Genomic DNA, 26,908 nt, shown 5'->3' on the forward strand with positions numbered 1-26,908 from the left:
CTTTTCTCGCAGACGGCGCCGAGGAAAGGTCGCACACAGTCGCAGCGGTACTGACTCCACAGGTCCACACAGGCGCCGTCGTTCATACACGGGCTCGGCTCACACTGAAACGAACACAGCACCGCCCGCCGGTCAGAAACCTTGAGAGACACGGACGCACGCCGGTTTTAACAGTCGTTCTTCGTAAGCAGGGGTAGGCTTTTTACGACACAGCTTAACCCATTTAACGAGTATGCTTCAACACAGCATAAACATATAATAAATATAAAGAAATACAAAGGGCTGAGCTCAAGGTAAGCCAACTACTCTCCCAACAAAAGCGGCTTTAAATTTCATCGCTCAATGCAAGGCCAATGGTACAGGCAGCAGGCGTTGTTTCGCACCTACGTCAGCAGGTAGTTCCAGTGAGTGCGAACTTTGCAAACTCCTTACACATGTAGTTAGCGCTGAAGTAGCTGACAATTCTCAGAAACTAGCAAAAGGCTAGTTTTGCTAGCCTTGAGTTTGAAGGAAGTGTTCATTTTCGGCAATGAAACTAAGTTTCCTTACTATGTAGTCGGCAAGTGATCAAACTACCGGCCAGTAAAGGCTAGCGTCGAGTCAAACTTTTGAATGCAATACCTACTGACTGCAGTCGACGTAACTGGGCCCTGGCCTGTGGCTGGTTTCGGACTAATAAACAAATAAATAAACTGAAAGCCTAGAATGAACCTTAAGCCCGGTTAGAAATAGTGACGTGTTTTGCTTTAGGGTGAAAAACTAATGCGCCCTTCTCAAGAGAGCGAGCGATTTCGCGGTTCTTCGATGACCTCTTTCTGCGACATTCGCCGAGCCAAACAGTTATATTTGCAGGACCTAAACGGACGGTGCATATACGATAGTCTACGAATGTTTTTCGAGTCGCTTGGATTATGCTGGTGTTCCGGAAAGTTTGCATCTCTATTAGTCCAGCCAAAGCAAACGCCCGGATCAGAGGGATTTGCTGACACTGCCTGAACAATGGAATGTTGCGTCTGGCGTCCCGTGGTCGGCTATTGTTGGTCCCTGTCGCCTGACCTTGTCTATGTCGGCGCACTGAGGCGAACAGTCATACCCTTGAACAGTCCGTTAGGCCGCGGCACCTCCCCGTGTGTCTGTCGGCGCCGCGGCACCTCCCCGTGTGTCTGTGGGCGCCGCGGCACCTCCCCGTGTGTCTGTCGGCGCCGCGGCACCTCCCCGTCCCCTGTCGCCGGTACTGCCTCACCTGCTGGGTCCTGGGACAGCCGAGCGTCAGGTTGTGCTGCTGCTCGGCGGCCAGCAGCGCCGGCACCACCGTCACGCCGTCCACCACCATGTCCTGCATGCAGCCCACGAAGCCGCTGGTGTTGAACAGCAGCTGGAGCCGGCTGTGTGCCGCCTGGCCCAGCAGCGTGCTGGCGAACCGGGTGTCCTCGGAGGAGGAGACGCGCAGCGGCTGGTCGGCGCCGGCGCCGTCCACCGCCAGCGCCGCCGTGGAGCCGTTCAGCGTCATCAGCACGTGGTGCCAGGCGGCGTCGTGCAGGTCGGCGCCGACCGTCAGGCCGCGCTGGTCGCTCTGCATCGAGCTGAACAAGTTCACCGCGCCGCCGCTCAGCCGGAGGCGGAAGAAGGAGCCCTCGCCGGTGCCGCTGAGGCCGCTGTCCTCCCCGGCCGGGTCTGCGGCGGGCTCGCTCTGACCCACTGCCAGCAGGCCGTCCGGCAGTGTGGTGCGGAACCGCAGGCTGAGCGTGTAGCTGTCCGTGTCGGCCGGCGAGAACACCTGCACGTGCGCCGTGCCGTCGAACGAGGCAGTGGTCTCCTCGCGGCAGAGCTGGCCGTAGAAGCCGGCCGGGCAGCGGCAGCGGAAGCCGTGCTCGGTCTCGTTCACCACGAACGGCACGCAGGTGCCGCCGTTCAGACAGGTCACGTCCAGGCAGCCGGTCAGCTCCACGGAGCAGTTCTTGCCGCCGAATCCCTCCTCGCAGAGACAGTCGTAGTCGGCCACGCGGTCCTCGCAGGTGCCGCGCTGGCACGGCTGGTAGCGCTCACACTCGTCGATTTCCGTCTGGCACAGCTCACCCTCGTAGCCGTCCCAGCACTGACACGAGAACTGGTTCACGCCGTCGGTACAGTCGCCGTTCTGGCAGGGTGACGAGGCGCAGTCGTCGATATCCGTCTCGCAGTCGGCGCCAGTGTAGCCGGGCACGCAGAGGCAGAGGTAGCCGCCGGCCGTGGAGAAGTCGTAGGAGTCCGGCAGGCCCGGTACCGGCGCCGGCAGCTGGTACAGAGAGCTGTTGGAACGCTCCACACACGTGGCTCCGTTCTGACAGGGTGCAGAGTCGCACTCGGCAATGTCGGTCTCGCAGTTTTTCCCTGAAGGCAGAGGGGACGGTGGTGTGAGATATCGGTGAGTGAACTCCCGGCAACGACCCGTCCGTTGAGCGAGATAACGCATACCTATGGCCGAGACTGCAGAGAAACGACCGGAAAGATAAGATAGAGACAGCAAACACAAACGGCACTGAAAATGATGACTAAGGCCGGAAATAGACACGACTGGCCATGTGACCCTCTAAGTTCAGAGGTCAGAAGACAAAAGCATCAATTGTCACGGTGTGTCACGGTAGGCGAGTTTTGTCTGCTCAGCCGTCCGCTCTAAGCTTATCGGTATACAGACCAAAGGCTCATGGTTACTTTTAAACCAGCGCAACCAGGACTAACGAAGGTAGCTCCATACGTACAAAGGCAATCGCCCGGCGGGGGTCTGGTTGGAACAGACTTCGTCGTAGCTTTTGTGGGGGGTGATGTCGGCACTGAAGAAGTCTTCATTGTTGTTGGGGTTGGGGATGTAGTTGTTGTCGCCTGTGTTGTAGTAGTTGAGGTTGTAGTTGTAGTTGTCGGTGACGCGGTTGTTGACGGGGTTGATGTTGGGGATGAGGTTGTTGGAGAGGGGCTTGCAGTGGTTGAGCCCGAGGTTGTTGGTGTTGGAGACGGGACTGCGGTTGTCGGAATCGACATTGTTGATGATGTTGTCGAGGCCGGGGTTGCAGTTGTCGGGATTGGAGTTGCTGTTGATGTTGTTGTTGTTGTTAGGACCGGAGATTCAGTTGGGGTCGAAGTTGTAGTGATTGGGTCCGGCGTCGTTGCCGTTGTTGCGACAGGGGTTGGTGGTGATGGTGACGGAGTTGTCGTTGGTGACGGGGTTGTAGAAGTTGGAACCGAAGGCGTTGTTGGGGTCGCAACTGTTGTTGTTGAGACCGGGGTCGAGGTGGTTGGGTCTTGAGTCGAGGTTGTTGAGACTGAGGTGGTTGAAGGCGCTGGAGATGGTGTTGTTTGCACTGGGGATTGACTTGCAGGAGTGCTTGGAGTCGAGGGTGTGTCTGGGATGGCACCAGAGGTAGCACCATTATCAGCAGGAACGGGAGCAGAATCAGTAGCCGCAGGAGCGGAAGCGGGGGATGTGGACTGCTCAGGATCAGGAGAAGGAGCAGACACGGGAGATTGTGTTGTAGCGGGAGCAGGGTCAGAAGGGAGAGCAGTTACAGTGGTATGAACAGGTGGTGGAGGATCAGGACCAGCACCAGAGACAGTGGAAGCCGCAGAGGCCGCGGCAGCAGCTGCTGTGGTTGGAGGCGAGGGTGGAACTGTGGTTGGAGTTGAAGGCGAAGATGTGGTTGGAGGTGATGGCGGAGCTGCGGCTGTAGTGGAGGATGGAACTGCGGTTGTAGGCGGAGGTGGAGCTGGAGTCTCTGTTGGAGCCGAACGCTCCGTCTCAGACCGTGCAGACCGTGCAGTTGTTTCCACCGAACTCGGAGGCTGTGGCGGGTCAGAGGACGGCGCTGGGGACAGAGTGGACACTGGGACCGGAGCCGAGATCTGTACAGTGGAAGGATCAGGGGCTAGGGTCTGCGCTGCCGCGACCACCGGAGCTGGGCCAGCGGTCTCCGCCGGGGCCGGGGCCGGCAGCTCCGCCCCGGCCCCGAACAGTCCCAGCGTCGAGACGATGTGAACAACGGCCAGAAGCCAGCGGCACCACATGGCCTGCGCCGCACGGTTATCCGCACTGCTCTCACTGTCTTCACTGTCCCAGCAGTCTTCAAATCCTCTCAAAGTCTGACGGCCCTCACAGTCGTCAATAGGCCACTGGGCAGTCCGCACTGTCTTCAGGATCTTCACAGGCTCCTCTAACGATCCTCGCAGTCCCCACACAGTCGTCACTGTCTTCCCACGCTTCTCACAGCCCCTCACAGTCCTCCTAGCCGTCAGTCGGCGCCGGCCGGTCCGCGCCGCCGCACCTGGCACCGCTCGCACCGTCCACAGCACAGTGTGCACCGGCGTGCACTGCCCGGTACACTACCGGCCGTGCACGGGCCGCCGCGGGGTGCTGCGCAGCGCCCCCTCCCCACCGCACCGCCCGGCGGGGCAGATACGGGTCACACCCAGCCGGGCCGGCCGCGGGTCTGTGTGGGTCCACCCATACCGTCACAGGCCGCGTCACGCAGTCAGCGCCGCTCATCACCCCCCCCCCCCCCCCAGTGCTGTTCGCATGACATACGGTTCCGCCCCGTGGCTGGACGTCCGGGGGAGGGGAGGGGGGGGCGGCACAGTATCACATCCGGCTTTAGGCGGCGGCGAGTACAGCACAAGGGGAGGGGAGGGGAGTGCAGGAAAGAGCTGAAGGTCCGTCAGGTGCCTGGCAGGGCGGCCCGCGGCGGGAGACGGCACGGAAGGGGCAGTGGGTAACAGGACTTTGCAGTCAAGTGATCCCAGTCAGGTGAGCCGTGGGGAGGGGGAGGGGGCAGAATTTGAGAAAGGGCATGGTTTGTGATTGCGGATACTGGACAAACGTGCCGTTGGAAATGTTATCGGGATCCGAAGCGCTAAACTTCAGCCGAACGTGCTGCTGTAAAGGAATGGTATCGGTGCGGTGATTCAACCCCGCCGGCGGTGTGAAACACAGCGGGCTGAAGTCATGCATCGGTAAATTCACGACTGACTAAATTTGCCACCCGACTGTGCGGGCGGGCGGCTTAATTCAATCATCATATTACGCGTTAGCTTCGTTACATCACAGACACTTTGTGTGAAGTCAGAACAGCGGTATAAAAATCCCCCTGCCAGCCCGATTAGGTTCACACATTGCAGGATTAGCCTCCGACAATCCGTCGCACAATCTGTTCAGTGCCGTGACTTACCCAATGAACGTTATAGGCGGGACCTATCAGGCCGACCGTGCTAGCATCGCCAATCAATGTGCGCATTTCGGTGCTTGGCTATGACACTAAACTGTCCGTGTAAATAACAATCAATGAAACCATTGGCTCTGTGCTGCCAGCTATTACGGAATGTATATACGAGTGCATTTCGCTCGCCATGGGCCGCCACTGACTGTACCGAATCCGTGGGAAAAGCCGTGACGAAACAGAGCAGGGTTTAACGGCTGGGTCACTGGACCATCCAATGTCATTTAGCCAGATTAAATGCATCGAGACACAATATGATCTGTGATCTTTATAGACGAGAAGATCCTACGTTTCCAATTATTTCGTTAAAAAAGCATAAGCTAAATGATTTCATAGCTATGACAAAATTCGTTTTGAGGTCACACTGGCTGCAGAGGCTATTCCACGGCGTCACAGCTCACGGCTCGCTCCCTCCCTTCCCCTTCCCTCGTCATCTCACCTGTGAATCCCGGGTGGCACTCGCAGCGGTAATCCTTCACCAGGTCGACACACGTGCTGCCGTGCTGGCAAGGACGTGGCTCGCAGTCGTCAATGTTCACCTCGCACGTGTCGCCACGGAATCCCGTGTCGGTGCAGTCGCACGTGAACTCGTTGATTCCGTCCACGCACACGCCGTCGTTGAGACACGGCGAGGACTGTGTGGGAAGGGGGAGGGGAGGTAGTGGGAGGAGCTTATGAGCACTGACGGGAGTTAGATAAAGTTAGCAAGATCGAATGATATGGCGTAAACAAACAAGACTTTTAACGCCTTTTATCTCTGATCGTGGACCAATTTTGATTTACTTAGTAGCATACTTCTCTGTTGTATCCCTCCTCTTTCGACTAGACTGATCTGGTCAAGTCGAGATCTGGTCATTTACGTATCTCTAATCTAATCACCAATCTCACTGAACTCATTATTTTCACCTCACAACGTCCCCCATTTTCAACGCTCACCAGTCCCCACACCCACCTCGCACTCGTCGATGTTGGTCTGGCACAGTTCGTCGGTGAAGCCCGCCAGACAGACGCACTCGAAGCTGGCGATCTTATCAACACAGGTGGCCCCGTTCTGACACGGGTCCGGCGCGCACTCGTTAATGTTCTCCTCACAGTTCTTCCCTGAGAACGTACAAAGATATTCAAAGTACTTTCTTTAGGAAGTGGAACTTTGCAAGGCCACACAAATCCGTGGGTCTCACACCTTGTAGATAGTCATTTTGCAATTGCTTATCGTCCGATCCCATGCCATCATGTCCTGGTACATGACAACTTATCAAATATCAGATCAGGCACACAACCTGTCAACCCTCTCTACTAATTCAGAGCTGTCATAGCTTGAACCAGTTTTGGAGGATGCACAGAGTTCATTCCACTTTTAAGAACCCCTGTACACCTGACATCTACATCTACCTTGACACATCGCACCAGATAATCAGTCATCATATCATTCGACCGTCCAAATCCCGTGTAAAACCTCGGAAAATCCCCAGCACCCCTCCTGTCTACCCCGTACACCTCACCCCAGCGTCAGCCCTAGTTCCCCGGCCGCCCGGCAGGTGTCTCTGCTCACCGGTGAAGCCGGGCGCGCACTGGCAGTTGTAGCCGTTGACCAGGTTCTCGCAGGTGCCGTTGTTGAGGCAGGGCTGCGAGAGACACTCGTCGTAGTCGAGGTTGCAGTGGTCTCCGAGGAAGCCAGGTCGGCAGTAGCACTGGTAGGAGCCCACTGTGTTCTGGCAGATTCCGTGCACGCACGGGTGACTGACCTCACACTCGTCCAGGTCGTCAGTGCAGTTACGGCCTGTGGGCAGAGGGCCAGTCAGACAGAGGAAGGGAGTATAGGCGAGAGAAACCAGAGAGGTGTGGAGCGGTAGAGGGCAGTCTGCTTCTGACGAAACACAGTGACTGAAAAACTACAGGCTCCGCTGGCCGTTGCTGCCTAGCCTCACATTTATGAATGGCATGCACCTCTCACTCTGCCTGTACAAGAATGATACCTAATCTTTTGCATCGAGCAAATCGAACACAGGCTATCAAGTAAGGGTTACAATACTGAAACAATCATCGATATGAGCTTCAAATAATCCCGCGACTTTACGGCTAAACCAGTTAACCAACAAAGCCACATCAGATCCTTCTCCCTGTCCTGTCCAGCCCCGCACGCACCCGTGTATCCGGGCGGGCAGATGCACTGGTAGTCGTTGACGCTGTCCACGCACGTGCCGTTGTTCTGGCACGGACTGTCGGCGCAGTCGTCCACGTTCTGGTCGCACAGCTCGCCGACGAAGCCGTCCGGGCAGCGGCACTCGTAGCCATTCACCAGGTCGAAGCACTGCTGGCCGGCGGCGCACTGCACGCCCCGGCACTCGTCGATGTTGTGCTCGCACTCGAGACCCTCGAACCCTGCGGCAAAGAGAGATGGGGGAGTCAGCTAGTGAACAGGAGTAAGTAGGAAGTAGCATCAACAAGGAAACAAAACAATATGTAGACATCACTTTGATGTGCACGACTAACAAGGCAAAACATATCGCCAATCTTTCCACATCTTACCCGAAGAGCATTACAACACCCCGCCACCTCAGACTGACCTCGCCCCGACAGCCCCACGTTTCCTGCCGCGCCGCGGGCCTCTGCCTATCTCACCGGACTGGCACTCGCAGTAGTAGCCCACGTCGTTGCTCGTGACCACGCACTCTGCGCCGTTCATACACGGCTGTCGGTCGCACGCGTTACTGGTCTGGTCACAGAGATCGCCTGCAGGTATACGGGACACGGTCAGTGTTCAGTAGCAATACAACGGCAAGGTTTCCGTTTACCAGCTCGCCAAGCATGATTCAGACCTACATATAAGCCATCTAGATACAACGGAAAGATATAACAAAGTCGGCACCTTGCCATATCTGGTTGGAGTTTGTCTAGACACAACAATTAAGACAGCTTCGCACCGAACCAACAATTCAAGGGACTAGTCCGATCATCAACGCTGTCTTGACCAGCCAATGAGCTTTGTATCTCACCAAGCTCTCACCCAGCCTCTCCCAGACCCCTCCCCTCTCGCCCACCGCTCCCCACCTGAGAACCCCTCTGGACAGAGGCAGACGGGCGCGGCGGCGTCCCGCTGGCAGGTGCCGCCGTTCTGGCAGCCGCTAGTCACGCAGCTGACGGTCTGTAGACAGGTGTCGCCCGTGAAGCCGGGCGCGCAGTCGCAGCGGAACCCGCCCTCCTCCGTGTCCGTACAGTTGGCCCCGTTGGCGCACGGCGAGGAGCTGCACGCGGAGGGTCCCTGGCGCGGCCCCAGACGCAGCGGCAGGCTGGACTCGGCCGGCAGCGTCGGCGGCAGCTCCGGGACGGTCAGCACCGAGGCGCACAGTGGGCCTGAGAGAGAGTCGGGGAGGGGAGACGGTCAGCACCGAGGCGCACAGTGGGCCTGAGAGAGACGGGAGCAGACAGTGTCAGATATCCATACTGAGGCGCACAGTGGGCCTGTCAGATAGACGGGAGCAGACAGTGTCAGAAATCCATACTGAGGCGCACAGTGGGCCTGTCAGATAGACGGGAGCAGACAGTGTCAGAAATCCATACTGAGGCGCACTGCGGGCCTGTCAGATAGACGGGGAGGGAGACAGGGTCAGAAACCTATACTGAGGCACACTGTGGACCTGTGAGAGAGTCGGGGAAGGGAGATGGTCAGAACGGAGGCGCACAGTGGACCTGTGGACTATGGGAGATGGGGACGGGAGACGGTCAAAAGGGCAGACTTTAGCAGAATAACTCGGTGTGGGCAGAGGATCTACCATTAGATGGGTAGCTGGTCTGAGATGACGACTGAGGGGAGAGCAGGATTGAGATGCCCTGTGCGATGAGGCCATTCAGATCATACAAAGTCCACAGGAGTACCCACACTTCAATCAAATTGTGAAGCTATGAATTCGGAACTACATATTATTTGAAATCAAACTATCGTGCGAGTCTGCGTGGATTTAGGTATGCTGGGGTGAAACTGTACCGCAGGGCGTTGAAAAAAAAAAACAGGCAGGCAATAGGTGTTTAAATTCATTCAATTGGCAGCTCAAAATATGCATCAGTCGCGGCGGGTCAAGACAACTAAATATCTGAAAGCAATGTTGATTAACAATTTCATACAATTTATACAGCGTCCCAAATCTACCTTTGGTTGCGCATCAGATACAATATTATATTTTAGATACATATGTGCACTTCAATATGGTGTAAGCTACAACTTCCAATGTCGATGCCTTTTTTCAAGTGCGAATATTATCATGACAACTTAGAATGAATAGCGTGCATTAGGATATTGCAAGAATCTGAGGCAATTAGATAAAATAGTAACATGCCTGCATGAGTTAATCTGTAACATGCCGTTAATAATTGTTCAAACATGCTTGAAGGTTCGTCTTACACCCCATCGTAAGATACTTGAAATGCAGTTGAAATACTCCAAATCCCCCATTCTCAGAGCACCATCCTACATAATTTGGAATTCCGTCCCTATTACGACCACCCAAGACTTCATTGCATGACCACTTTTAACTAGAAATAGACCATGCACAACATTTCTATGCCACCCTTTCTAAGACTGTTTCTGTAACCCGTGCCCCCAACACTCTGCGCGCCGGCACTGACCTGAGAATCCGTGCTCACAGTAACAGATCACCTGTCCGTCGCCGTTCTGGCTGCACACGCCGTCGTGCAGGCACGGGTTCGGTTCGCACGAGCTCACCGGCGTGCACGTGCCATTGGAGCCTGTCAGAGAGAGAGAGAGCGGCCGAGCGGGCCGAGCTGTCAGCCCCGGCCGGCGACCGACAGCCGCGCGCCCTCCCGGACCACCCGGTTATAGACGTATCTACAGCCCGGAGAGGGCGCCCGCCCGCAGTGACACCGCCACCGTGCCAGCCAGGTCAGCTGGGTCCAGCTCAGGTCAGGGTACTCCACCAGCCGTGCACGACAGTCCCCGCTGGTCGCAGGCATTATCACAGGCATTATCACAGGCAGTCTCACAGGCATTGTGACAGGCAGTCTCACAATCCGTTCCCTGACTCGGATGTAACCGGTTATGAACCGTCGAGAGTCGTGAGGAAGCATTCAGTGGAACTGATGTGCATTCTCATTTGAGAACCCTATCGAGTGTTAATTCTTAGAATGTCATGTTACAGTATAAACTATTTTGAGACCCTGGCCCAACCCGTTTCATTCACATACTCACCGCGGTCTCAGTTGAGACCCCTGCAGGCTCTCCCACGCCGCTGTCGTCTCACCTGAGAAGCCTGGCCGGCAGACGCAGTCGTGTCCGTTGACGCCGTCCACGCAGTCCGAGTTCTCGGGGCACACAGCCGTGGTGCACTCGTCGACATTGATGGCGCAGTCGGCGCCGGCGAACCCGGCGCGGCAGGCGCACCGGTGGCCGCCCTGCAGGTTGGCGCATTTGCCGCCGTTCAGACACGGCTGCACGGCGCACTCGTCTATGTCCTGTCACAGAGAAGCGGAGCATATTTACGTCTGGACAACGAGTTGCGGGGAAAAGTGCTGATTTTGCCGCAGTTTTAGGAGCCGGTTATTTGGCTGGATTTTTGGGTTACTTTTTCGTTCCGATTCCTGTATTTCATAGTGTTTGGCTCTTGAATATTTTAGTTCTTTCAGAAAAATATTAATTGCCATACAGATTTTGTAAAAATGTTTCATTTTTTATAAGCCGACCGCTAGAGTCCTAAAACAATACATCAGCACTACAATTATTGTAAACAAACAAATGGAGCACCACTTGGCTCCGTTCTGCTCCGTTTCAAGGCATTTTTCAAGTTTATCTGGTGGTTTTCGAACTCTAGTATGTCGTTTTGTTGGAAGTTTTGAATCCCTTGTGACTGAATTATGTCATATTAAAGAAGCATGTTGACTGAAAACAATCCCAAGTTGAAGTATACAGGAGACTGAAGAGTCCAAGTGCAAGTCCTGAGTCCTGAGTAATATCAGGTTGAAGCTAGGAAATGTTGGTTGATAAACACAAGTTGATCTGGCTCACTTATCAGCAAGATAAAAAGTAAAATTAAAAGAGCTTATTGGCCGAAAACAAGCTATAATAGGTATTGCAGGAGATCAATACTGAAGGGCACGCGCAGTATCAAGCCAGTAAATGTTGGTTGATGAACGCGTATTGATGTATTGGTATGAATATTGAAATATAACTTACAGCAGCAAGATCAATGAGTGCTAACTATCAAGTGAAAAATTCTAGAATGAACGAACCCAGGCACTAGGCAGCTTTACTTTGCTATGCAGATGGTAATGTGCATTAGGTACTCAGTGTCTGGCAAATGAAACATGCGATCATTCTATTGCTACTGGAGAAGAAAGCTTGGATCACTAAATCAGCTTAATGTTTAATTTGATGTTCATCATTACTTTGCATTTCTTGAAAAAAGGATTTAAGTAAAATTGTCAATGTGAAAATCCATGCAACGATGTGATCATGTCATGTGTTCATAGTCATTCGTGATGGTGATTATTGGTCTAATATACACAAGCAAAGCTGTCAGCATTTCTTTCTGTGGATGGCCAGAAGGGACTCAGAACTTAGAAGTATTAGGTTTTCACAGGGCTGGGATAAAAAGTACTGAGGGACTGAGGGTAATCTTCCAGAAAGGAACTTTATTTTGACTTGGTATGAGATGTAGGCACAATTTCGGTAGGTGCTCAGTAGTTTAGTAGTTAAGTAGGCATAGTTGGGTTAGCTAAGATTAGGTCATGCTACTTTTTTCTAATTTGCCAAGTGTCCATAAAAAATGTGACCTGATCAATTCATACCTGACTAACCTGACCTAACCTCAATCATCACACTTATTTGCAACTTACCCAAGACCATAGCATTAGCACCCAGTTACAGGTACTAGGTACTCACCCTAACTCAATCTTACCTGCTAACCTTCAACTTGACAACAGTTAGCTCACCTTGCCAAACCACATCCAGGGTAACAGCAGCTAAATGAGGAACTGGCTCATTGGGTGGCTGGTGCGAGTCTGTGCATTTTAAGTGTTTCTTCTCTGAAGCTGCTCTGCACTGCTGTATGCCATGTTTGACACTCCGAAAAATGTGGGAAATGATAACTAAGCTAGTTTAGTGCTTTGTTCCTGCTCGAGACATCAATAAGTACAAATCCTGCGGGGTACAGCTATGAGATGAGCTAGGTGAATAAATTATTTGAATATGCTGTTTGACTGTAGTAAATATACAAACAATCACAGGGTCACAGTTAGGTATATTCAATTTCCACATAAACATTCAACAAAACGCCCATAGCCTCACTCTGAGCACACAACAAATAACTTAAGCCTTTGCAGGCACAAAAAAACTTTGATTTACAGGATGGGTATACAATATATCCTCTGTCCTTGGGGATCTTGCTGCAAAGTTTGAGTTGAAGTAAGATGACTGAACTTCAGGACAAGGTATGATTAACTTTTTCTTCTTAGCCACTGCTTATGTACGAGAAAGACTAAATCCTTGGTTAATCAACGCCTTGAAAATTTAATGATCCATCTTCAATTCGACATGAAGCCGCGAAGAAAATAGTTCCCACTTCTCTCTCCTCTTGGAATACACAAACCAAAATATTTAATAACTTCTTCTTAGTGTGAGTGGAGGGACTTGGACAAGAGCAATTATCATAGCTTCCCTTCAAGTTAACCTCTGGCAGTTGGCACTGATCACAAGGACACCTCTGATTGATCCAAGATAAAATTGAAATGTGTAAAACTGTCTAGTCAATCATGGAAGGAACGGATGAACTTGAGGTCAATATGATATTTTGCGATATACATCAACGTTACTTGGAACTTTTTTGCAGGTTCGCTTCATATTTTGTAACAAACGCGCAAAAACTGCAATAAAACAGTACTATATGCTTCTGGACAAAATACAATGACAGTAAAAAATAAGCCCTGATGGTATTCATTCTCGGCCAAAATCCAATTACAAAATATTTTGTAGTAAGAACTAAATTTTGGCTAAAAACTGTACACGTTTAAAAAAAGAATCATTCCAATGACGGCCCATTATTGCGGTCCTGAAATCGCCACTATTTCCGGCCTCTCCAACGCAACTCGTTGTCCAGACGTAAATATGCAGAAGCGGAGAGGGTCAGGAAGCGAGCTGCAGAGAACGGCTTCGACTCAAATAACCGTCGAATAATCTCAGTGGCATGTGATTTGCTGTTTCGAAATATTCGAGAATGAGATATCATAAGATATGAGATATCAGAACATCCTGGATTGAACGTGCCGTATCAGAGCATAATCAAAAGCTACACGCAAACAACCATCGTATTGACCATGAAATGATCAATAATCATACACCAAAGAGCACAGTCAAGTGTTATCAACGCTCACACGCGTTATCAGCCGACGGACGAGAGTGTAATAAAACACCGCCGATAGACAATAGACATCTCCATTGGAGTGAATTCCTATGACGTGACAAAAACGATGTCCGTGAAGTTGGCGACGTCGCCAGCGACTTTTCCAGCGACGAGCACCGATTTTAGCCAAAACCTCGTCCAAGGTCAATTGGACCATGAGGACCACGAAAATCGAACCCATTCACCCCTAAACCGTGACCTTCAAGGTCAAATTCAAGGTTAAAGGACGGGGAACTGAAAAAGTGCCACTAAATATTGTCCGATCTTCAAAATTTTGGCACCAAAATGTAGCGCGTGCAAAGTTCTAGCCGCACATCGAAAACCATTTTCATCAAAGTCAAACTTCAAGGTCAAATTCAAGGTCAAAGGACGGGGAACTGAAAAAGTGCCACTAGATATTGTCCGATCTTCAAAATTTTGGCACCAAAATGTAGCGCGTGCAAAGTTCTAGCCGCACATCGAAAACCATTTTCATCAAGGTCAAACTTCAAGGTCAAATTCAAGGTCAAAGGACGGGGAACTGTAAAAGTGCCACTAAATATTGTCCGATTTTCAAAATTTTGGCACCAAAATTTAGCGCGTGCAAAGTTCTAGCCGCACATCGAAAACCATTTTCATCAAGGACAAACTTTAAGGTCAAATTCAAGGTCAAAGGACGGGGAACTTAAAAAATGCTACGTCACCAGCGACTTTTCCAGCGACGAGCACCGATTTTAGCCAAAACCTCGTCCAAGGTCAAGTGGACCATGAGGATCACGAAAATCGAACCCATTCACCCCTAAACCTTGACCTTCAAGGTCAAATTCAAGGTCAAAGGACGGGGAACTGAAAAAGTGTCACTAAATATTGTCCGATTTTCAAAATTTTGGCACCAAAATGTAGCACGTGCAAAGTTCTAGCCGCACATCGAAAACCATTTTCATCAAGGTCAAACTTCAAGGTCAAATTCAAGGTCAAAGGACGGGGAACTGAAAAAGTGCCACTAAATATTGTCCGATTTTCAAAATTTTGGCACCAAAATGTAGCGCGTGCAAAGTTCTAGCCGCACATCGAAAACCATTTTCATCAAGGTCAAACTTCAAGGTCAAATTCAAGGTCAAAAGACGGGGAACTGAAAAAGTGCCACTAAATATTGTCCGATTTTCAAAATTTTGGCACCAAAATGTAGCGCGTGCAAAGTTCTAGCCGCACATCGAAAACCATTTTCATCAAGGTCAAACTTCAAGGTCAAATTCAAGGTCAAAGGACGGGGAACTGAAAAAGTGCCACTAAATATTGTCCGATTTTCAAAATTTTTGCACCAAAATGTAGCGCGTGCAAAGTTCTAGCCGCACATCGAAAACCATTTTCATCAAGGTCAAACTTCAAGGTCAAATTCAAGGTCAAAGGACGGGGAACTGAAAAAGTGCCACTAAATATTGTCCGATCTTCCAATTTTTGCACAAAAATGTAGCGCGTGCAAAGTTCTAGCCGCACATCGAAAACCATTTTCATCAAGGTCAAACTTCAAGGTCAAATTCAAGGTCAAAGGACGGGGAACTGAAAAAGTGCCACTAAATATTGTCCGATTTTCAAAATTTTGGCACCAAAATGTAGCGCGTGCAAAGTTCTAGCCGCACATCGAAAACCATTTTCATCAAGGTCAAACTTCAAGGTCAAATTCAAGGTCAAAGGACGGGGAACTGAAAAAGTGCCACTAAATATTGTCCGATCTTCAAAATTTTGGCACCAAAATGTAGCGCGTGCAAAGTTCTAGCCGCACATTGAAAACCATTTTCATCAAGGTCAAACTTCAAGGTCAAATTCAAAGTCAAAAGACGGGGAACTGAAAAAGTGCCACTAAATATTGTCCGATTTTCAAAATTTTGGCACCAAAATGTAGCGCGTGCAAAGTTCTAGCCGCACATCGAAAACCATTTTCATCAAGGTCAAACTTCAAGGTCAAATTCAAGGTCAAAGGACGGGGAACTGAAAAAGTGCCACTAAATATTGTCCGATTTTCAAAATTTTGGCACCAAAATGTAGCGCGTGCAAAGTTCTAGCCGCACATCGAAAACCATTTTCATCAAGGTCAAACTTCAAGGTCAAATTCAAGGTCAAAAGACGGGGAACTGAAAAAGTGCCACTAAATATTGTCCGATTTTCAAAATTTTTGGCACCAAAATGTAGCGCGTGCAAAGTTCTAGCCGCACATCGAAAACCATTTTCATCAAGGTCAAACTTCAAGGTCAAATTCAAGGTCAAAGGACGGGGAACTGAAAAAGTGCCACTAAATATTGTCCGATTTTCAAAATTTTGGCACCAAAATGTAGCGCGTGCAAAGTTCTAGCCGCACATCGAAAACCATTTTCATCAAGGTCAAACTTCAAGGTCAAATTCAAGGTCAAAGGACGGGGAACTGAAAAAGTGCCACTAAATATTGTCCGATCTTCCAAATTTTTGCACCAAAATGTAGCGCGTACAAAGTTCTAGCCGCACATCAAAAACCATTTTCATCAAGGTCAAACTTCAAGGTCAAATTCAAGGTCAAAGGACGGGGAACTGAAAAAGTGCCACTAAATATTGTCCGATCTTCAAAATTTTGGCACCAAAATGTAGCGCGTGCAAAGTTCTAGCCGCACATCGAAAACCATTTTCATCAAGGTCAAACTTAAAGGTCAAATTGAAGGTCAAAGGACGGGGAACTGAAAAAGTGCCACTAAATATTGTCCGATCTTCAAAATTTTGGCACCAAAATGTAGCGCGTGCAAAGTTCTAGCCGCACATCGAAAACCATTTTCATCAAGGACAAACTTTAAGGTCAAATTCAAGGCCAAAGGACGGGGAACTTTAAAAATGCTACGTCACCAGCGACTTTTCCAGCGACGAGCACCGATTTTAGCCAAAACCTCGTCCAAGGTCAAGTGGACCATGAGGATCACGAAAATCGAACCCATTCACCCCTAAACCCTGACCTTCAAGGTCAAATTCAAGGTCAAAGGACGGGGAACTGAAAAAGTGTCACTAAATATTGTCTGATTTTCAAAATTTTGGCACCAAAATGTAGCGCGTGCAAAGTTCTAGCCGCACATCGAAAACCATTTTCATCAAGGTCAAACTTCAAGGTCAAATTCAAGGTCAAAGGACGGGGAACTGAAAAAGTGCCACTAAATATTGTCTGATCTTCAAAATTTTGGCACCAAAATGTAGCGCGTGCAAAGTTCTAGCCGCACATCGAAAACCATTTTCAACAAGGTCAAACTTCAAGGTCAAATTCAAGGTCAAAGGACGGGGAACTGAAAAAGTGCCACTAGATATTGTCCGATCTTCAAAATTTTGGCACCAAAATGTAGCGCGTGCAAAGTTCTAGCCGCACATCGAAAACCATTTTCATCAAGGTCAAACTTCAAGGTCAAATTCAAGGTCAAAGGACGGGGAACTGTAAAAGTGCCACTAAATATTGTCCGATTTTCAAAATTTTGGCACCAAAATGTAGCGCGTGCAAAGTTCTAGCCGCACATCGAAAACCATTTTCATCAAGGACAAACTTTAAGGTCAAATTCAAGGTCAAAGGACGGGGAACTTTAAAAATGCTACGTCACCAGCGACTTTTCCAGCGACGAGCACCGATTTTAGCCAAAACCGCGTCCAAGGTCAAGTGGACCATGAGGATCACGAAAATCGAACCCATTCACCCCTAAACCTTGACCTTCAAGGTCAAATTCAAGGTCAAAGGACGGGGAACTGAAAAAGTGTCACTAAATATTGTCCGATTTTCAAAAATTTGGCACCAAAATGTAGCGCGTGCAAAGTTCTAGCCGCACATCGAAAACCATTTTCATCAAGGTCAAACTTCAAGGTCGAATTCAAGGTCAAAGGACGGGGAACTGAAAAAGTGCCACTAAATATTGTCCGATTTTCAAAATTTTGGCACCAAAATGTAGCGCGTGCAAAGTTCTAGCCGCACATCCATCGAAAACCATTTTCATCAAGGTCAAACTTCAAGGTCAAATTCAAGGTCAAAGGACGGGGAACTGAAAAAGTGCCACTAAATATTGTCCGATTATCAAAATTTTGGCACCAAAATGTAGCGCGTGCAAAGTTCTAGCCGCACATCGAAAACCATTTTCATCAAGGTCAAACTTCAAGGTCAAATGCAAGGTCAAAGGACGGGGAACTGAAAAAGTGCCACTAAATATTGTCCGATTTTCAAAATTTTGGCACCAAAATGTAGCGCGTGCAAAGTTCTAGCCGCACATCGAAAACCATTTTCATCAAGGACAAACTTCAAGGTCAAATTCAAGGTCAAAGGACGGGGAACTTTAAAAATGCTACGTCACCAGCGACTTTTCCAGCGACGAGCACCGATTTTAGCCAAAACCTCGTCCAAAGTCAAGTGGACCATGAGGATCACGAAAATCGAACCCATTCACCCCTAAACCTTGACCTTCAAGGTCAAATTCAAGGTCAAAGGACGGGGAACTGAAAAAGTGCCACTAGATATTGTCCGATCTTCAAAATTTTGGCACCAAAATGTAGCGCGTGCAAAGTTCTAGCCGCACATCGAAAACCATTTTCATCAAGGTTTGCACGCGCTACATTTTGGTGCCAAAGTTTTGAAAATCGGACAATATTTAGTGGCACTTTTACAGTTCCCCGTCCTTTGACCTTGAATTTGACCTTGAAGTTTGACCTTGATGAAAATAGTTTTCGATGTGCGGCTAGAACTTTGCACGCGCTACATTTTGGTGCCAAAATTTTGAAAATCGGACAATATTTAGTGGCACTTTTTCAGTTCCCCGTATTTTGACCTTGAATTTGACCTTGAAGGTCAAGGTTTAGGGGTGAATGGGTTCGATTTTCGTGATCCTCATGGTCCATTTGACCTTGGACGAGGTTTTGGCTAAAATCGGTGCTCGTCGATGGTAAAGTCGCTGGTGACGTAGCATTTTTAAAGTTCCCCGTCCTTTGACCTTGAATTTGACCTTGAAGTTTGACCTTGATGAAAATGGTTTTCGATGTGCGGCTAGAACTTTGCACGCGCTACATTTTGGTGCCAAAATTTTGAAGATCGGACAATATCTAGTGGCACTTTTTCAGTTCCCCGTCCTTTGACCTTGAATTTGACCTTGAAGTTTGACCTTGATGAAAATGGTTTTCGATGTGCGGCTAGAGCTTTGCACGCGCTAGATTTTGGTGCCAAAATTTTGAAGATCGGACAATATTTAGTGGCACTTTTTCAGTTCCCCGTCCTTTGACCTTGAATTTGACCTTGAAGTTTGACCTTGATGAAAATGGTTTTCGATGTGCGGCTAGAAATTTGCACGCGCTACATTTTGGTGCCAAAATTTTGAAGATCGGACAATATCTAGTGGCACTTTTTCAGTTCCCCGTCCTTAGACCTTGAAATTGACCTTGAAGTTTGACCTTGATGAAAATGGTTTTCGATGTGCGGCTAGAACTTTGCACGCGCTACATTTTGGTGCCAAAATTTTAAAAATCGGACAATATTTAGTGGCACTTTTTCAGTTCCCCGTCCTTTGACCTTGAATTTGACCTTGAAGTTTGACCTTGATGAAAATGGTTTTCGATGTGCGGCTAGAACTTTGCACGCGCTACATTTTGGTGCCAAAATTTTGAAAATCGGACAATATTTAGTGGCACTTTTTCAGTTCCCCGTCCTTTGACCTTGAATTTGACCTTGAAGTTTGACGTTGATGAAAATGGTTTTCGATGTGCGGCTGGAACTTTGCACGCGCTACATTTTGGTGCCAAAATTTTGAAGATCGGACAATATCTAGTGGCACTTTTTCAGTTCCCCGTCCTTTGACCTTGAATTTGACCTTGAAGTTTGACCTTGATGAAAATGGTTTTCGATGTGGGGCTAGAACTTTGCACGCGCTACATTTTGGTGCCAAAATTTTGAAAATCGGACAATATCTAGTGGCACTTTTTCAGTTCCCCGTCCTTTGACCTTGAATTTGACCTTGAAGTTTGACCTTGATGAAAATGGTTTTCGATGTGCGGCTAGAACTTTGCACGCGCTACATTTTGGTGCCAAAATTTTGAAGATCGGACAATATCTAGTGGCCCTTTTTCAGTTCCCTGTCCTTTGACCTTGAATTTGACCTTGAAGTTTGACCTTGATGAAAATGGTTTTCGATGTGCGGCTAGAAATTTGCACGCGCTACATTTTGGTGCCAAAATTTTGAAAATCGGACAATATTTAGTGGCACTTTTTCAGTTCCCCGTCCTTTGACCTTGAATTTGACCTTAAAGTTTGACCTTGATGAAAATGGTTTTCGATGTGCGGCTAGAACTTTGCACGCGCTACATTTTGGTGCCAAAATTTTGAAAATCGGACAATATTTAGTGGCACTTTTTCAGTTCCCCGTCCTTTGACCTTGAATTTGACCTTGAAGTTTGACCTTGATGAAAATGGTTTTCGATGTGCGGCTAGAACTTTGCACGCGCTACATTTTGGTGCCAAAATTTTGAAAATCGGACAATATTTAGTGGCACTTTTTCAGTTCCCCGTCCTTTGACCTTGAATTTGACCTTGAAGTTTGACCTTGATGAAAATGGTTTTCGATGTGCGGCTAGAACTTTGCACGCGCTACATTTTGGTGCCAAAATTTTGAAAATCAGACAATATCTAGTGGCACTTTTTCAGTTCCCCGTCCTTTGACCTTGAATTTGACCTTGAAGTTTGACCTTGATGAAAATGGTTTTCGATGTGGGGCTAGAACTTTGCACGCGCTACATTTTGGTGCCAAAATTTTGAAAATCGGACAATATCTAGTGGCACTTTTTCAGTTCCCCGTCCTTTGACCTTGAATTTGACCTTGAAGTTTGACCTTGATGAAAATGGTTTTCGATGTGCGGCTAGAACTTTGTACGCGCTACATTTTGGTGCCAAAATTTTGAAAATCGGACAATATTTAGTGGCACTTTTTCAGTTCCCCGTCCTTTGACCTTGAATTTGACCTTGAAGGTCACGGTTTAGGGGTGAATGGGTTCGATTTTCGTGATCCTCATGGTCCAATTGACCTTGGACGAGGTTTTGGCTAAAATCGGTGCTCGTCGCTGGAAAAGTCGCTGGCGACGTCGCCAACTTCACGGACATACAAAAACGCAGCTGTTGTGCTGTGACGCATCTGATAACGATAGAGGAAAGGACATTTCAGCGAGCTATGTCTGGCTGAAGTGACAAGGGTCAAACATAAGACACAGAAGAGAGACATGGGCAGATACAAATGTCAGGAAATATGAGCTCTTGCGAATAATTGTAAAGGCTACCAACATGGTAACCTGCAGTTTGAGCAGAATTCTGAATCAAATTGTTCAACAATCCATGAGTCAAGCACGGTGACAAGCAACTAACTAGAAAAATACATCATAAGACGAAGGCAATGATGACCTTGCTTAGTCGAAACGAAAATACCAGCTCCTTAAGTATGAAAGAACTCAGCTCTAAACAAGCAATGAAAATAACCAACTCACAGTGTAACAGCCACCCAGCTCGAGCTCGACACCAAATCCCAGTCCCTCCCCTGCCCACCCAGACGGCTGCGGTGACACGGTGTAGTTACCGACGACCGCCGCCCACCGCCCCAGTCAGCCACCCAGCTGCGGTAACTCGACACCGCAGTAATCCGAGTCGCCGATACCGGGGAGGGGCGCAGTGGGACCGCTCGACCCGACTCCGTTCGACCTGCGCTCCGACCCAGTAACGGGTGTCAAATCGGGGGCAAATGGGTGACTTGGCTGCAGCGAGACGTGAATGACTGAATATCCACTTATATTTTAGAGACATTCTGTAGACTAGCTCCTTCACCATGAAGCTTCGGAACGATCATTCCCGAAAGCTCATATTTCCTTTATGCATGCAATCCATGCCGATTGTTTGCGTTGACGTGTGCCCTCCACCGTCTCTCAGCGGAACTCTCCCGTGCTCGTACCCTTTCTCCCGTGCTTACCTTTTCGCAGTGGGCTCCCTCCCACCCGGGCGGGCAGGCGCACATGTAGTCGGGGAACTGGTCGAAGCAGGTGCCGCCGTTCTGACACGGCGACGGCAGACACTCGTTGACGTTGTTCTCACACCGCTCGCCGTCGTACCTGAACAAAGGGAGAGAACATTAGTTTATGAAATGAAACTTTTTTAGACATGGGCATTGCGAATCACACTTCATATGGATCACCTACATTTCGTGCGTAGGATGAGAAAAAGAGGACAGAAGGAAAGAAAAAAGACAGGGACGAAGCGAGAGCACGCAGTACTATATATATAGTCATATACATATCCTGTAAACGTTGCACATTGATTACGAGAATGTCTTACCGCTTGTAAGTGATTCATCACGTCACATGACTTTGTCATGATTCACATCTCACGCCAGCATGGTGATTAAACCGAATGTATGTCATGTCAAATGTAGCGACTTACATCCGCCTTGCGTTATTTCCGTCAAGTTATGCACCACGGTGCCGTTCGTCCCATTCAGACACACTGGAGATCACATTCTTCCTCACGTGTGCTGTGTCACGACACAAAGCATCGTCTACCCGGAACAGTGCCACCTAACAACACGTACATGCTCATGCGTACTCATGCCTATGTGTTGAGACATCAAATACCCTCGCGAGAACAGTGACCTTTGTTCAGCCACGGCCGCCCTAAATGCACTGATAAGTGATACATCAATCTCATTCATTTTCTATATGACACATGTCAAGTTTGCTCATGAAGCCAGATAATGCTATCGCACACCCCGCCAGCCCCTGGAATTTGTGTGAAGCCACGAGCAGCTATGATCACGCACACGCCACTCCTCGATCAATGCTCATACTGAAGAAGTGATTCAGACTCAACTTGAGCGCTGACCAGAATCTGAAATCGATGACCTGGGTAGGCTCGAACAGAGGTGAGCCAGTAGCTTAGCATTAGCTACCTGGACTGAAGTAAAAACGGCTAGCGCACAACTGGGATAGGAAAGGGAAAGAAGAAGAGGTAGGAAAAAAAACGGAGAGAAGCGGGAGGAAGCAAGGGAGAGAGGGAGAGAGAGAGAGAGAGGGAGAGAGAGAGGGAGAGAGAGAAAAAAAGCGACTGAGGAGCAGGAAGTAGTTTGAATGAAGCGTGTCCAGCCGGTTTGGGCCCGTGCACACCCGATCACGCGTGACCGTTCACCGTGCACACGCACTGCACGCCCTCCGTGCAGTCAATAGTCACGGAAGTGGCGCACGTGGCAATGATTGCCATCTCACGGAGGCAGGAGGCTTGGCAGTGGCACGGCTCCGTTCTGCGCTCTGCAGTGCTGAGACATGGACGTCCCACACCAGCGAGGGATGAGAGAGCGAGAAAGAGTGGAGGGAGGAGGGAAAGAGGACGGGAGGATGAGAAAGAAAGAGAGAAAGAATGAGGACGAGAGAGATGAAGTAAAAACGTGACACCAAAGTCGTGATGGCACCGACTGGTTGACCATGAGCTGCATACTCGAGTCTGGGACAGAAGCTGAAATGCTGTTGATCAGGGCCACGGCCATCCAAGCTGAAAGTACATACTCAGGCTGGATCAGGTACTTTCGGTACCTGGCCGGTTTTTACGTAGGTACCTCGTGCCGCGGCAGTCGCAGATGAAGCCGTTGTCCTTGTCGATACACTCTCCCTCGTGCAGACAGGGCTGCTCCATGACGGCACAGTCGTCCACCGGCTCCTCGCAGAACGTGCCCGTAAAACCTGTAACACACAGCCGGAGGGAGAGGCTGCTGAAACGATCGGGCAGAGTCCATGAAACCTGTTACAAGGCAGTGACAGATGGGGATGACGTATAGATTGCAGAGCGAGAACTGCAGTTTGTGGTCGGAAGTATTCATAATGGGTAGGACCTGGCAAGTACCGTGAAGGTCACTTGGCGGTCAGCTCAAGTCACACAAGTGTTCGACTTTATTCAATGAAGTCTTCAAGGGTCGGTATAGTCGACGTTGTCGAAGAGTTTCACCTAGATTTTGCTCTTCAGCAAAAAGAGCCGGAAGAGGAAGGAGTCACTGGATATCCCGGTCTCTGTGTGTGCGGCTCGGACAATACCCCCTGACCCCGTGAAGGCTGAGGGAGGAAGACTGATCGCTGCCGCATCGCTGACCGGTTTACCGGTGTACGGTAAACATACACAGCGGCTCGGTGCGCGGTTGATAACCTGCAGATAGCACACAGACTAGACGAGCATGAAGGAAGCCGATGGAGAATGCGGATCCGTTAGGTAAAGCGAATGCCGACGATGCGTGCTTTTTATCTTGCATAGCGCTGGCATCTTCTGCGTAAGGCTTGTATTATGTAACGGTAAGAGAGCCGACAGTGAAGAGTGCGTTACATAACAAACACTGACCATCTCCGCTCATACAATCAATATACCACACTATCAAACAAACATGTCCTGTGTCCGGAGTGCCTCAGAGCTGAATAAAATGCTCATTGGAGAGTGAACACTGAACAGTCATGTACATGGCTCTCTGACTCTAAGAGATAACTCCAAAAGTTTCATGAATCGTTCGAACTCAGCGGGAAAAAAGCTTGTCTTGTCAGTTGACCAGCCTTTAACAGCCACCATCACTCTGGCACGGACCATGCCGTATAAATCGGCAGTTACTGCCTTTTGCACATAAACAAGCCACGTGGATAATCGCGTGCCTTCATCGCGTCTGGCAGCACGCATCAGTGGCCGTGGGTGTCGGAGCACAACTCCGACCGGCGCTCACTCACGCCCCGGCACCGAGAATAGCGACCATAGTGGGCATGCACCGCCTGCACGGCAGGACAGACATCTCGGAGTCCGCCAGCCGCCAGGTACGGAGTTTCGGCGGCCACGACAGCAGGTGACAGGCTCTGATGCCTAGGAGGCGGCCGGCTGATGAAAGCCCCACTGATAGCTTCGAAGCTGCAGAGCTTCAGAAGCCATGCGCCGAAGCCCGAAGGTCGGGGTCGGGGATGGAGGATATTTTTATGTGAAGTCCGACATGTGAGAGACGGACGAGCAAGGGTCGTTGGATATACCTATGGAGGGCGGTATTTCCACAGAATCAAGCTTCGCAGATGGTAACTACTCGACACTTCGTGATTTGTGATAGTACTGGCTGCATCTGCATGACATAATGTTCAAATCATTCGCACTTGCTAATCACGTTGGCAAACGAATCCGTACATCGAGCTCCGTTGCCGAAAACAGCATCCACAATCGCAGTCTTAACAGCATACAATAGACGCAAATGTGTTTACGGACCAACCAGTCAACCATCCCCCAGACGTCTGATCGTCGAGAGTCAGACATCTGATCCACCCGCGGCCGCCGTCACCCGACCCATCGACCAGCCCTTATAGAGTCAATAGCCGGGAGAAAATCGACCCTGAACGGCCGGTAATGGAACACCTTCATCGACCCATACATCAGTCTTATATGAGTCATGAGTCATGTCTTGGTGGTACTGCATCCGCGGGGTGCCAACACGAAGAAGAAAACAGCAGACTGACGCAGCGGAATAAGCCGCCAGGCATGATGAGAACGCATCTCGGCGGTCCGCTGAAAAGGCTCGTCATCGAGGCTGCTTGGCCCGAGAGGCGGTGTCTCACGAAGACGCTCGTCGCGGTGCCGCTCCGGCGCCGATCCGGGCCGGGGAGTAGCGCGGAGCGACGTGTCACTGCCGGGCCGGCGGCGGGCCATTCAGGTGTCATCGGGTAACGGTCAGCTCGGCCGCAGCCGCCGCCACTGCTGCGGTGTCGGAGCAAAAACGACGTGCGTGTACTCCGTGACCCGCCGCGGGCACCCCTCCTCCCTCTCTCCCTTCCCATCGCCGACCCGGACACAGTCTCAGGACTCACCAGTCACTCGGTGTGACCTCCCAGGGTCGCCAGCCCATCACGTGACCGCAGTCCGTTCACAGGCCACAGGTCACGTGTGACCGGGTCAGCCGTGTAACCACAGAGCGGACTGCGGTAACCGCCTGAGTCGTGGACGGCCGGCGGGCTGAGTGGTGACCGCGGCTGGTGCCCGAGTCGCCAGCCACTCGGTGGTCGACAACTGTGTGATTTGACCCGACAGAGTGCCGCCACAGGTAACGGGTTACCGCGCCCAATGCGGGGAGACCGAAACACCAGCCGGCCGCCACCGACCAGCAACGTGACCACTCGGCCACCGCCGCCACAGGAGAAACAATAGAGCTAAGACCGCCGACCGGTCACTTATATATGTAGCTACGAACTCGACTCTAAGTGACCGAAAGATTAACAGAGTGGCGAACAGATTCATCGATGGGAATGTGTCTTTCTAGGCTTCTTGATGACAATGGTCCAATGGAGCTGTCGACTGAAAGACGATATTCATTGTTCGTTGCCTAGCCCCATGAGGCGAATGCAATGTAGAAGGCGCAATCAGCGCCCCATTGCACACGATAAGCGTAAATATAACGGTGCACATGATCTGCAGTATTGGACACGTATCGGCAATTCGATGGCAAAGGGCGCCCGGTTTTATTACGCTCATAGCCATTCGGCGCGCACGGCTCCCTTTCGCTGGTGAGGCAATGTTCCGGCATTCCCAATGACTCTGACACTGACCCAAATAAGTACCGAGGTGGCGACGGCGACGACAACCACTGCACCGGTTAACGTAACCTATGCGATGTAATCCATGGCGCTGTTGTGGTTCTCGAGCCAGCGAGACGAAACGTCGCTAGCGATGAAGACGGTGAGATTTCACGGTATGTTTCCAGATAAAGCAACGTGCAATGACATCAAAGTAAGTGTGGGAGGGTGAAAAGTTTTGTATCATTCGAAAGGTTATATCTTTCCCAGACATGCGTACCTGGCGCAGGAAAGAAGTACCCCTCTCCCGTCCCCCACCAAGATGTGATCCTGATACAAATGTAGCATAATAATAGGTGAAACATAGGTCGAGACCTTGCATGAAATCAGCCCAATCTGCAGGACTTTACCGAAGAGGTATTTAAACAAAGACCTAATGTTTAATCAGACTATTGGTAAAGTAATAATGAATCAGTTCAGTCGTTATAGTTCCTTAATTGTTCCATTAATGACCAATTTGATGAGATAAGATTGTTGGCGATTATAGATAGGAAGTTGATTATGGCAGGAGCAATCAGCTTTATGCCATTTCATGGGTTATTGCGTCGGCTCGGCTTGCGTAAGAGGTTAATCGCTCTATCGAAACCACATGCTACCACAGGTTTTCTACCACATGCGTAAGCCGTAGGCCTTAACGATGCTTTATGAACC

General features: G+C 49.8%; 1 protein-coding gene across 2 annotated transcripts in view; it reads right to left on the reverse strand.

Moving 5' to 3' along the window:
- LOC122386135 (protein crumbs-like) overlaps positions 1-26,908 on the reverse strand; it is a 70,850-nt gene that overhangs the window by 24,838 nt on the left and 19,104 nt on the right. Inside the window, exons 5-16 of one of the 2 annotated variants that reach the window (XM_043375019.1) lie at positions 23,239-23,362; positions 21,607-21,745; positions 10,496-10,706; positions 9,864-9,983; positions 8,292-8,594; positions 7,863-7,973; positions 7,386-7,622; positions 6,793-7,020; positions 6,193-6,341; positions 5,680-5,875; positions 1,244-2,370; positions 2-104 (exon numbers count right to left, since the gene is read on the reverse strand). In XM_043375019.1, the coding sequence (XP_043230954.1) occupies positions 2-104; positions 1,244-2,370; positions 5,680-5,875; positions 6,193-6,341; positions 6,793-7,020; positions 7,386-7,622; positions 7,863-7,973; positions 8,292-8,594; positions 9,864-9,983; positions 10,496-10,706; positions 21,607-21,745; positions 23,239-23,362 (3,048 nt within the window). The remainder of the gene's footprint in view (position 1; positions 105-1,243; positions 2,371-5,679; positions 5,876-6,192; positions 6,342-6,792; positions 7,021-7,385; positions 7,623-7,862; positions 7,974-8,291; positions 8,595-9,863; positions 9,984-10,495; positions 10,707-21,606; positions 21,746-23,238; positions 23,363-26,908) is intronic. The other variant, XM_043375020.1, reaches the window with a different exon arrangement.

Source organism: Amphibalanus amphitrite, unplaced genomic scaffold (assembly GCF_019059575.1).
Source record: "Amphibalanus amphitrite isolate SeventyFive unplaced genomic scaffold, NRLGWU_Aamphi_draft 000241F_arrow, whole genome shotgun sequence".
In the NCBI taxonomy this organism is placed as follows: domain Eukaryota; kingdom Metazoa; phylum Arthropoda; class Thecostraca; order Balanomorpha; family Balanidae; genus Amphibalanus; species Amphibalanus amphitrite.